Consider the following 13,661-nt stretch of genomic DNA (forward strand, 5'->3'; position numbering starts at 1 on the left):
CCTTCAAGACCCATTAATATTGTGGCTTGCTGGAACTACTTGATGTTTTAAATAATGATACATAAACATCTTAATAAATGGTTCAATGTGCATCTTATTTGGTAGGCAGCAAAATATCCCAGTACATTAACATTTCCTTAAAAAATGGCTACATTGAAGAAGTCATCTAATAGATAAGGGTCATAGAATTAATGTGATCCTAATTCTAAATGCTGAACTTTTGACAGGGTGATATGAACTGTTGTGTGTGTTCTCCGGGGCTTCCTGTGTCCGTGCTAGAAGCCATAGAGATGTCCTCCAGTACACCAAGGCCTGTGACCTGGAATGTAGGGTTTGTGCTAGTGTAGGGTATATGGAGGAGGAATTGGCTTCTACGGAGAAACGTATAAAAAACTGTGGGCAAGTGACCAAGTCCCGGGCAGCACCACTAAAAGATGCTTATAAAACATGGCAGCCAAATTTAGGCGGCAAATGAGAATCCAAGGGGAATTCATGCGAAGAACCAATGTTTCTGAGGTCCCAGCAATCACCCCTGTAAGATAACTGGGACAGGAAGTGCTGGGATGAGTCTCCCTCAACATTCTAAGAATGTGAATTAACACATTGAATACAATTTCTGTATTCTTTGTGTTAATCTTTAGTCATGAAAATAGCATTTGTTTGCCTTAAGAAAAACGAATTATATCTGTATAATTTGTTCCCTGATATGAATGTTTTTGTTACTTGGTTATAGAGTCTATTCTTGTTTGGTTTATTATTTATTGCAAGAAGTCCATTTCTTGTTTTGTCCTATGTACAAACAAACAAGAAGGACTTGGCTAATCCCATTCTGCCGAATTCTGGCTGCCAATCGTTTAAATGAGAATGTCAGAATTATGAAAAGTGACAGCACTAATACCTTGTCTTAAGCCTGTCCAGGAATTTGTTCAATGCTTGGACAATACGTTGTAGAGCAATAAAGAACATCAAACAAGCACAGACAGTTTAATTCCAGGTGATTATAACGGGAAAGAGCTGCAAAATGTAACAGGTTCACATTACTCCACTTTTATTAATATTATTGATACCTTGAGGCTTTTTTAATTAATTTATGTGTAAAAGCTCACAGAACGATTTTAGTAAGCAATGGCCTAACAAATCATGTGCTATTTTATTAGTAATTTGATATTTTATGTACTTGTGACGCCAAGATTAAATTTGTTATTGTGTATTTTAAATTTATTATGACTTGATCATAGTTGTTCCAAAGTATGAGCACTAGGCACTTTATTAAACAATAGCGTAATTACACCAGTAAATAGAACACCATAATAAGGCCGATAGTATTTGTTAGAACTGGGGGTCTCTAGTTGGCAGAGGTAGGTGCCACTGTCCAAATAGGGACCCTTGCTTCTAGTCAGGGTAAGGAGGAAACACTCTTTAGATAACCTCCGCTCACCCCCTTGGTAGCTTGGCACAAGCAGTCAGGCTTATCAAAAGCAATGTGTAAAGTGTTTGTACCAACACTCACAGTAACACAGTGAAAACATCACAACTGACTCCACAACAGTTTAGAAAAATTTAGGTATTTAATCTAAACTACACAAGACCAAAAGGACAAAAATCCAACATACACAGTTCAAGAATATGGTTGCAAAAAGAGTTCTTAAGGTTGCGCTAAAATAAGCCACAGTTGCGTAAAAAGTTCACTTTTGCGTCACGTTTTGCCAACAGTACCTTTTAAAGGCGACAAAGTTCCAAAGCAGAAGCTGGTGCGGTGGAAAACAAGCGATTTGTTGCTCCTGAGACCCTGGGGAGGTGATGCGACAACTCCGCTGCAGCAGAGGGCGTGTTGAGACAAATCCGGTCTGTATGGGGAGGAAGGCGGACTTGTATGGATTCCGGTGCGTAGGTTCCGTAGCAAGTTTTCTCTCGGAAAGGCATGATGCGATGATCTTTGGAGTTGCGACGATCTCTGGGGCGACGATGCACGGACCAGCGGTGATCTTCCTCTCGCAGCTCCTCGATGCGATGGCTTCTGCGGCGACACTCACAGTGACGTGATGTGGTCCGCAAGCAAGCGGTGCAACGATCTCACCCAGCGACGACAGGCTCTGCGACGACACTCGCAGCGATGGTAATCTTCCCGCACCGGTCTGGTGCGTCCCACAAACGAAGGATGCAACGGCTCTGGCAGCGGCAACAGGCGCTGCGACGATCTCGGCCTTCGTAGCGGCGGGAATTTCCTCGCACTGTCAGGGATGCGCTCCGCAAGCGAGCGATGCGACAAAACTTGCAGAAAGTCTTTAAAAGCTTGGTTTCCAGCTTCCCAACACAGGTACAACTTCCAGAGGTACAACAACTGGCTCAAGCACTCTAGGAAGGACAGAACTCTCTCAGCAGAGTTCAGGGAAGCAGGGGGTGACGTCCTTTTGTTCTTGGGACTTCAAAAACAGGGAGCCAGCTCTTCTCAGGCCCTGGGAGATTCCTTCAAGACAGGGGACACAGCACAAAGCAAAGTCCTTCCCCTCTCCTTGGCAGCAAAGCAACAGCAGGTCAGTCCAGCAGACCAACAGCAGGACAGTCTTCCTTCTTCAGTTTCAGCTTTCTCCTTGGCAGAGGTTCATTCTTGATTCCAGGATCTAATTTTCTTTTGTCAGGGGTCCTGTACTTATACCCCTAAAAGTCTTTGTTCTCTTTGTGCAAGTGGGGCCTGAGCCCGGTCTGAACCAGTTCTGGGTGTTCCTTGAGCACTTTGTTTTCCTGGCTTCTCCTTTCCTTGCAGGGTGAGGGACAGGGTTGTCAGCCGCCCAGCAGGAGGTGGAGCCAGCATTGTGGAAGGCAGGCACAGCCCTATTCAGGCCCAGGTGCTATCCCCTCCCACCACTCAAGTTGAAAATGCAGTCATTCAGCCTAGGGCTGACACAGCCAGCCTCCTGGGGACTTCCCAGCCCCTGTCACTCTCAAACCAGACAGTCAGTTCACAAACAGGCCAAGGCACACAGAAAGGTCAGACAAGAGAACAGCTACTTTCTAAACGTGCTGTTCTCAAACACAGGATTTAAAAACAACCTTTCCTAAAAGATGTGTTATTAAATTCTGAGTTCAGGGATACCAGACTTTTATGTCCTATCTTGTTCCTATGGGTAGATATGCTGGTAGCCACTGTAGCCAGCATCCCCCATGATAGCCTATATAGCAAGATAGTCTTACAGTAGTGAAAAACGAAAATGGCTGTAATTCACTACCAGAGCATGTCACCTGCACAGGTACATGCCCTACCTTTCACATACACTGCACCATGCCCACGGGGGTACCTTGGGCCTTCCATAGGAGTGACCAATCTGCACAGAAAGGGAAGGGTTAGGCCTGGTCAGTGGGGACACAGACCAGGAGGACATGGCAGTTCACAGACTGCACACAGGCACTGCGGTGGCAGGCCTGAGGCACCATTTTAGGGCTACCCATGTTGGTGGCGCGATCAGTGCTGCAGACCCACTAGTAGCAGTTGTCATCACCAACCCTGGCACACCCAGTGCACTTTACTAGGGACTTCTTGGTGATACAAATATGTCAACCATGTATATCCAATCACAATAACAATTTACACAGGGAGCACTTACACCCTGACACTGATCAGAAGTGGCAGAGTTTCCAAAGCATCTAAACCAGCAAAAACGAAATCCAGCACAGCATCAAAAATACAGGAGGTAGAGGCAAAACGATAGGGGGAAACCACGCCAAGGGTGCCAGGTCTAACAGTATTTAAAAAAAAAATAGCTAGTGGGGTATGTTTTCATGATTAACGGACAAGGGAATGTGTCAAACAAAATGTATTTAATAGTATACCTCTCTAGGATCACTGGATGTGGAACTTGCCCCTCTCTCCTTTTCCCCACTACCGGTCTGAAATGCATCAAATAAATGTACTGTAAACTATGTGCTTTTATGATTTTATAATAAAATCGAATAGTTATTTGTCATTTATCTTAATTATTGCAAGTAATACATTGTTCCATCAAAACGTATCATCCTTGTTGAACGGATTTAAGCTTTTCCTGCTCTTACTAATACGAATAATAATAATAATAATACAGATGCTTGTAAAGCACGAACAGCTACCTCTGGTGAGGTGTCCCGACGAATAAGGACTTTCTAGTAGGGATCATTTAGTTAATTGTAGTTTTCTGATGTTCAGTACTTGTAAGTATTTTGTAGTCGCAGTGAGTAAAACCAAACATGGGCCAACCTGTGTGGCGTGCCTGGGGTAGGCTGTGGGCTGATACACAAAATACATGCTTTGAGGCCTCATGTTGATGTAACCGTGAACACATATTCTTGCTCCCGCTTATAATAAAGATAAACCCTGCCCCTCGTTAGGTCTTGCTTGACAGTGCAACTGTCTGCCAGACTTTTTGTCACTCCTCTTCAGCTATTAGAAGATAGACTTCAGATTGTGAAACCTCTCTCATGCCATGGCTGTTGGTGTATCATTATGCCTCATAGGGATTGACTCCATTGCAATACCTGAAGTGCATTGTCTTCAGTATCAGACAAACTATTTGGTGAATACAGGCTGTCTTAAAAAGACCTCCCTCTCTGAAAGCAATATGTTCTGCATTATAAGCATATGCTTATGTGAAATATGATCTAAAATAGAGGTATTTAAATGTTTGCTACATCATGAGCTATTTTGAAATAGTGTGGGTGGGAAGGAAAGGCTCCAGAAAACTTCTTTGAAAATAAAACCTGGTTATCCAGCATTCACACACGTTCCTTCATAAGCGATGTAATTATAACTTTCATTGGACTCTTCTTCATTCTCGAGGTTGGGTCGTCTGATTTATTTTCATTGTGAGTGTGCCTCTCACAAAGATGGCCCTATGGAAACAATCTTTCTGAGGAACTCCTCAAAATCAAACCATAAATCTAGTTTTTACGCATGTGCTTGGGATTTAGGCGTGTATATCGGACATGCTTCTGCTAACCTATTTGTACCTAATATAACAAAAGCTCACCTTTATAAAAATCACAGCTATTAGTTCTGTGAGTCTTTGTTTCCTTCCCTAACTATAATCAATCTGCCCCATAACCACATCCACATGTCGTCGAATGCTTCTTCACTAATCCCTGTAAGAGTGTGCAAACACCAGACCACATACACGTTATTTATCTCTTCATCTACAGTGTGCTGGTGATGACAGTAAATGCATGTAAATGCATGTGCGATCTAGTTCCAAGAATGTGGTGTCCATCTGAGTCCCCAAGAATTTGTGCTGTATTCTCATCAGAAACTTAGGGCAGCCCTCATTGAACACTCCTTCATTGAAACTGTCATGTGTAAATTGCTTATCTTCGATGCAGCTTTTTCCCCCAGAGAAAATAGCTTCAAAAATAAGATATTTTTTATAAATGGATATTACTTTATAGTATGGCAGTTGAACATGAGTCATTCTGCTTTTCAAACACTATTATTTTTGTCAATTAGGAATATTTGTGCTTTACTGCCTCTTGGGGGAAAAACTTATGATGTTCCCATTTAAATAAAGACAATGGGTCTAATTACAACTACAGTGGTCTGTCAAACCGCCGTAGTCATTGTGACAGTCCGTGGATCGCCTAATTGGCGGACTACCCACTGCATCAAGAGTTCGGCGGTTGGACCGCTGCAACCGCCCGGGATCCTTGCTCCCATGGCAGTCGTGCAGCTGTCGGAGGCATCAATATGCTCACTAAGCACATTACAAGTTGCCTCACCACGACCTTTTCCATGGCGGTGTGTCTGTCATGAAAAGGATGGCGGTGAGGCAACTCACCTTTGTGTTCCTGCATGGGAAGAAATGCTCAACATGGTGCATTTCTTCCCATGCAAGAACGTGCTTCGGCTGTCCCACGGCGCTGCCTTCTATGGCTCTCCTTTTAGCCTTAGAAAGGGACCGCCGTAGCAGACACCGGACGCTAGTATTAAACTAGTAATCCGACAGGCGGTCCGACTACAGGTTTGGCGGTCCTTCCGCGGAACGCTGGCGGGGTGCTCCACGGGATGGCTACCAAACTAGTAATCTGGCTCAGTGTTCTAGATAAAAAATCAATTCTTAGGCATTTCTTCCCACCTTTCCGCTAAACCTCTTACTGACAACTCTTGACATATACAAATTAGTATAATTCCAACTCTGTCTCCACATTTGCATGCCCATACGTATATACAGATAAAAAATCGTGTCCTTTCACATTTTTATTTGCACTGCTTACTTAATGTGATGTTTGCCATCTATCCAGAGCACACAAATACATGCCCTTAACTTCTGTGTTGGCGTCCATGTTAGGTCTCTAATTTTTAAGTAATATTTTAATGTGTATGATTGAGCACAGATCCCGATTCTTGGAGTGTCATGCAGCGCAATCACTTTTCAGGTCACTCCTAAAGACCTATTTGGCTGCCTTTAAAAAAAAACAAAAAAACAATTGTATACAATATCAATACTTACAGCGGACTGTGGGCCAGGCCCTTGCTTATCATTGATTGGCATTGTCAATGTAATTTGCTTGTTTCTTATTAAGGAGATTTTTCTTCCTCTTTCTGTGTTTGTCAATGCCTTGGAGGCATAGCTTCTTTACCATCCATTCAATTGAATTACTTATATCCTGCCTCTAATTACATTCAGATGTCTACATTTTTTCTTTTGCTTTGAGCCCTCTGTGTGAGTACATGTGTTTTGGTTACTCTACTCGCCCCCGTATGCTGCTTCCACCTCACTACTCCACCCAAACTTGTCTGTTGCTCCCCAACCAGTCCTGCTAATTTTTTTTATTTTTTTTGGTTCCTCCCACCTTCCCTCCCAATCTCGTACTTTCTCCATATTAATCGTTCCTCTATACTGTTCAGTTTGTGGCAGCAATCCATCAGACACTTCTGTTTGATTTTTTGTTTTTCTTGGGACTCATCAGCTACAGTTCTCTGCCAGACCTGCTGAAGTATGTGCTTGCACACACTTTTTATACATTTTTAATTTACTGCTCGAAGATTTGCCTCTGCCGTCTTGAAACCGTAAAATAAAAGGAAAAAAAGACCTCCATGGTGTCTTGGTGCATAAATGCGCATGTATAACATCTAAAAGTTATAATATCGGAAGTAACCTGTATATTGTGAATATTTGTTAAAGTCTCAGATATTTTGCATGTTCAAAATTCTGTGTTCTTTAAGTTCTCTATAATGTTACTGGGAGGAGGAACGAAAAAAGGTCCCTTTTGAGTGATGCACACATGATGCAGTCTGCTTTAAACGCTTCCTTACAAATACTACCAAATAACTAGCTCCCTTTGAAAGATTTGCAAAGTTCTACAAAAAGCCACGTGTTGATCCAAGTGGTGAATTGGTTCTAAAATGTTTCTTTTGTTCTGCTTTGTTGTCTTTGAAGAGGAACAAACTCCACTCCAGGAGGCCTTGAATCAGCTGATGAGACAACTGCAGAGGTGAGTGCCTCCATCACTATTTCTTTAAGATGAGCCTTATTTATTTTGCATTGATCCAGGATGCTGACTGAAATTCTAAACCTGAAATTGAATGATAGTCTTAATGTTTGGCTCTCAACCTTCAGAATTTCTGAAGTCACTATAATGTATGTGGGTTTCAGAAAAAAAATAGCAATTCCTAAATAAACCTTAATAGCGAATCGCAAATTGCGCTTCACTATTAATGAATGCCTTCCTATTCCATTCCTATGGGCGTAAAGGCCCAAAGGAATGAATGGGAAGACCTTCGTAATTTGCAGTTACCTAATTGGTAATCGCAAATTTGCGAATGCAATTGCAAGGGTGATAGGAGGCCAAAAGGCCACCCTGATGCACCCCCCCAAAAAGGTAAGTATGCGCCACATGGCACTTAGAAAAATGCAAAAATTTGAATTTTTCCAGGAATTTGCAAATTACCACCAACTTGAACTTGGTGATAATTTGCGATTCCTTAAAGCAAGGTCGCAGTTTTTAACTGCTTCCTGCATTGCATTTAGGGAATTGCAAATAGCGATTCCCTAAATGCATTAGAAAAATAGGTAATCCCTATTGTGCGAATGCCTTGTGGGGTGATACATCCCATAAGGCTTTTTACCATTCGCAAACGTGCCGATTCTGTTAATCAGCCCATTTGTGATTGGTAAAAGGCTTGATACATCTGGCCCTAAACTTTATCTCCATATATAGTGCAACTCTAGCCATTTCTGGGATACACATGACCGCTGAATTGCCTCTTAGTTCATTAACCGCGTTGTCATCAGGGCTGGGGCAGGAATGTTTCACAAATCATGTTTAAATAAATTTGGTTTTAATAAATACATGTATGAAGTGGAAGCACACTTATTTGCAGCAGATTTTGCATTGAAATGGCCACACCATTTCCCACTGCTGTGGTTTTACTGATAAAACATACTAGTGTATAATGTGTGGGGATAGATTCTGCTAATATGTTATTTGAACATCACCAAGTAAAATGTTCTGATTTGTTTGCTCCTATTTAAATCTTTGTTTGCATCACACTTCTGAATTACAAAACAGTATTTCATAATTCCTAAAATATATTTAAAGTACTACTACTATTAATGTACAAGCTGTTTACATTTTTTGTGTTAGAAACATAAACTGACATCTTACAGCCTTTTGTTTCACAATGATTGTCATACAGCTCACTTGACCAAAACCTCTAACTGTAATTCGAGAAAGAAAAGTAAACACCATTTTACAGGATAAGTTGAGAAACAATTAGAAAAGAAAAACTGACATTTGACCTCCTTCTTTGAACAGACAGCAAATGTGTCAAGATAAAACAAGATTTAAAGGTGTCTTTATTGCTCATTCACTTTCTGAATGAACAGAACACCTGTTCCTTTCAGCTTAAATGCACTCATCAGAACAGACAAGGATGTGCTAAAAATTGCACAACCTAATAAAACCTGACTCACCATTGTGAGTGGGTGAGTAGATTTTTTGAGGCCTGAATATGAACTCTTTCTATTCATAGGGCTTAGGAAAGGTCGATGTGAAGCATGAATCAGCACATAAAAATGTATAAAATGAGCGGGAGGGTAGAAATATTTAGTTTTGATTGTAGTTGTGACATGTCGTCCTAATAGACTGTTAGGACTCCTTATACTTGTTGTCATCCCTGCACATGCCTACTATGCACCCAAAGTTGTTTGAAAAGCAAAAGGAATGCATTGTTTCTCTCCTATTGCATGACAATTCACTATTTTTTTTAGATTGTGACATATATGGTTTTCCTTCTTAATGTTTCAGGTATTGTGTTTGGATTTACAGAGAAGAATTTAAAGAAACATAATTTGTCCAGTGCGAAGTGCTGTAATTTCGGCATTGTTTGACTATCCTGCCCTCCAGTCTGGAGCCCATCTCTTTTTACACTCACGTTTGGTGTATCGGTGTTATAGGTGTTTGTTATAAAATTATATTTAGGGCCTTTAAAACTTTACTATGCTGTGGAGTCTTCAAATCCTGGGTAGATCATTGATCAATGATTGAGGCAAAAGCACTTGAAACCACAAAGAAAAGCATTTAAGTGTGCAAAAATACTTAAATTCAGTATCTTAAGACATGTAAGGCCATCGGCCATCGATCGTACAAAGATGAAAAATATCAATCTCTTTGTATTAACTTATAGCGAAAGACTTTACACATTGCTTTTTTTTAATTGATCTGTGTATTTGTTTCAATCCATCATAAACTTTATTAGATTTGACAGGCATATCATAAAAGCACACAAAAAAACAACAAATTCAATAAAATGTCATACAATAAAAGTACATAATTTAGGTAAAATACACCATTTTGTTAAAAAGTTGCTAAGTGCAATGGAAACAATGAGAAATGCAAGGTAATAGGTTAAGAAGCAAAATAGCAACTCAAAATAAATCTATTCCAGTGTATGGTTCTTGCCAATTCTGTCATAAATACAAGAGAATCACATTCCCGCCCTGCAAGGAAGATAAAGTGGAATATGAGAGGAGAAAAAGAAATGCATTATAGCATGCACTACAATGTAATACTCATTTGTCCATATCGTTTTCATATTATGAGTGCTCCTCTTATAAAATTTAAAACAGCAACACAGATATCAGAAGGGTAGAGCAAATGTAAATAAGTAATACCTTCTGTATAAGAACAAGGGCGGCAAGGATTCCGTATTGGAAGCAAAAATGTGATCTACAATGTTTGTACAGTACACACATGCCAACCACCTTGATTGGGAAAAGCTACCAGAAAATGCACTGTGCTTAAAAGAAATCTCGTTGAATAAAATCTATATTGAGACTCCATAAGAAGGTATAAATAAGGTTGCATCTGATTGGTAGAAAAACTAACCTTGCCCATGGTCAAGGCACTGCACTGATTCGATTGTTGGTTATAACGTGTACTGACACTTGAATAATATAAGGACTTTATTAAGAATTTTGCTTGAGGAGGCATATTAAAGGGATCAATATAAAACTCTATTGCACACAATTTGCTAAATGCATGTTTCAGAAAAAAAAATCAAGGAATCCTCTCAGTATTGGCCATGGAAAGACAATCCATAATAATGGATCTTGAAAAATCTAGCCCTGGCGTATGCCAGATTTTCACCCAAAACAAACAAAGGGGCAAGTCCAATATGATCCACAACGCACTCCAGGCCCAGTTCTGAGTGGCAAAAAAATGTTGAGGGACTTTTGGGGACCATCAAAAGATTTCTAATTAAATTAGTCTCCACTAATTGGAGCTTTCCACAATTGCTAAAGCCCCAAACTCCACCCCCATAGGTAGCAATTGAGAGGCATTTAGCTTTGTAGAGTGTGGTCATTTCTTTAATAGGCTTATAGGCCAATTTTGATGCAAAATGTAACCGCGCCTCCATGGCTCCATTCATTTGCTGTGCCCCGAAGGTCAACAAGAGATCCCATGATAGCTGGGTGTTAAAAATATTCCCTAGATAGGAAACATTTTGAACCTTCGCAGTCAGATTGCATTGGACAGAAAAAGATTTTGACTTTGATGACTTAGGGCCACACACCAGGACGTTAGGCTTTTTATGATTCACTTTTAATTCCAAAGAAGACATGAAGTCTACAAACGCATCTAAGGATCTCTCGAGGCTTAAAGCAGTCCTCGTAAGAAGGACAGCATCATCGGCGTAGAGTAGAGTTGTGATGAAATTTTGGCAGATTTTTTAGCAATATAGACCCTTTTGCAAATAATGGGTCTCTAAGCCATTTGTATAAACAAGAAATGAAAAGGGGCCAATATACAGCCCTGGCGGACCCACTCCGTCGAGGCAATTGAATATGTTCTCTCACCAGCATATTTTAACCTCTTAAGTGCTGCGTCGGGGCGTTGGCCGACGGCAGCACTACCTCCCCAGTGCTGCGCACGTCCATTGGACGTCCATTCAGCACTAGTTCCAATGGACAGCGCAGCACTGGGGAGGGATATTTGCGCCGCATCTAAGGTGTTAACCGTAGTATTACAATACAACCTACGCAGCAGGACAACAAGGTGTTCCTCCACCCCCATATCTCCCATCATACCCCACAATCTGTCACGATTGACAGTATCAAACACACTAGATAAGTCTATGAAGGCCATATGTAAAAAGCACTTCATGGACCTACTGTATTTACTTACAATTAGTGACAGATTCAAGCATTGTTCCATCGTTCCCATTCCTTCCTAAAACCATATTGTGTTTTAGAAAGCGCATTATTTGCAGAGGCTCACTGTTCTAGCCGGGCCAAAAGGACCCTATCCAAGGCTTTTTCTGTTGTGTCTAGTAAAGAAGTCTTTCCTGTCCCCTTTCTTAAAGAGAAGGACCACTTTAGCATTTTTCCATGAAGCACACAGAGGACCTATAACAGAAACCCTAAAGATATTTGTTAGAAGAGGAGCCCAAAGGTTGGGGCTATCCTTGAACAAGTCAAGGGGAACCCCCACCTGGGCTGGGTGCTTTGAGGCGAATGCCTTGAGTTATTGCTGCCTTCACCTCCTTAATGTAAACTGACTGACTAAACTTTAGAGCTTGTTCCATATCTTCAGTCATAACGGCATCCCTATGCTCAGAATTTGAAGCTGTGTTTGAGGGATTAAAGATATTTGAATAATGTGACACCTAGGCATCTCCTGGTATAACGGAATACATTTTTTGTGTAGAGTTTTCTGAGAAATATGTGAAAAATAACAATCCCAGGCATACACTGAGGGAAGTACACAATAGATTCAACAAACAAACTAGTTCAGTTAGAAAAAATATTGATTTTTAATTTGATAAAAAGGGGATAAAAAGTAAGTGCATTAATCACAGTTGATAAAAATAATGATACATATGTATTCACACAACGAATTAAAAAGAGGTCAGATGGCATCCAGTCGACGCGTTTCGACATGTACAATATGCCTTCATCAGGACTTTAACCATCAAAAGTTCTGTAAAACATAATCATAGCATAGTATTACTATTATTGGATTCCTATCGTGACATAATTACAACTGAACTAGCTAACAGTTTGCTACTACATTCTATTGGTAAAAGTATAATCTTTATTCCAAATTCATGGTGTACCGCTTTGATTAAACAACAGCTAAACAAAGCTATGCATAGACGTTGGTCTCAGAAACAACAATTGACTTAATTAGTAGATGTAGCATAGATTTTAGAAACAAGACATGACATAAATTCTGTTCACAAAACAAGTAAGATACGTGATAACCTATTCAAAAGGGACAACAAATTTTATTGTTCCACTAAGGACCAATGGCCAAGAGGGTATGCGTATAAGCTTTCCTATTTTGTATACATATCAAGGGTAAAAATTGTTTTTCACTTATAGTCATTGGTACATGATTGTCACCATATCCGGGTGGATGTTGTTACAGATGTAAAAAACCATTTTATATATTCAGTTTCAAAATACAATTTACAAGAGACGTATTCACAGAAATCTATGCACATGTCTGCCCCTAGACTATGAGACGGACTAATTCAGTCATACTTATTAAGACAGAAAAAGTGAAAGAAAAGATGAAGCAAAGAAAAACCAGATAGATAATAAGGTATTGTTACAATTATGAGTAAATGCGATGTGTCTTTTAAATTTACTGGGGGTTATTGGATTATTTGACCTAAAAAAAGGAGGGAGCTATGTTTTGGAAAACAAAGTGATAGATTTATCCTATTTCTGGGTAGTGACCCAATAACCATTCACAAAGTTAATGTACTCTTACCTAATACTTGTATGCGTGGGCAGCGCTCTCTTCTATTTAGGTTATGATATAAAAACAAGGCGGGGTCCAGGGCGTGATCACAGAACCTACAGGTGAATCATGTGGTTTTATTAATACACTTCTAGTTGCTATTATCAGTTTATTAAAAAAGGGGGGGGAAGCATTCCTATAACGTTCTTACCATTAAAATCAACTTTGTATATTCAGAATGTGGGTTCCAGTCAAACGGCAGAACAGTGCCATGAGAATTTATAATGTAGTATTGGAAACCTATCAAAGGAGAAAAAGATGCAAAATATGGGATGGTTTGCAGTAATCTATGATCTAAATTATAATGCACGTATTAACCGCTTACCAAAAGGTTAAGTGAACGTTGTTTGTCAGTAGGAACCACCATTTCTTGTGACGAATAAAATTGGATG

The 13,661-nt window shown here is 40.2% G+C and overlaps 1 protein-coding gene across 1 annotated transcript in view; it reads left to right on the forward strand.

Moving 5' to 3' along the window:
• BRD7 (bromodomain containing 7) overlaps positions 1 to 13,661 on the forward strand; it is a 266,204-nt gene that overhangs the window by 58,308 nt on the left and 194,235 nt on the right. Inside the window, exon 4 of the mRNA XM_086947699.1 lies at positions 7,398 to 7,452. Within this exon, the coding sequence (XP_086803825.1) occupies positions 7,398 to 7,452 (55 nt within the window). The remainder of the gene's footprint in view (positions 1 to 7,397; positions 7,453 to 13,661) is intronic.

This window comes from Lissotriton vulgaris, chromosome 12 (assembly GCF_964263255.1).
Source record: "Lissotriton vulgaris chromosome 12, aLisVul1.2, whole genome shotgun sequence".
Taxonomy (NCBI): Eukaryota; Metazoa; Chordata; class Amphibia; order Caudata; family Salamandridae; genus Lissotriton; species Lissotriton vulgaris.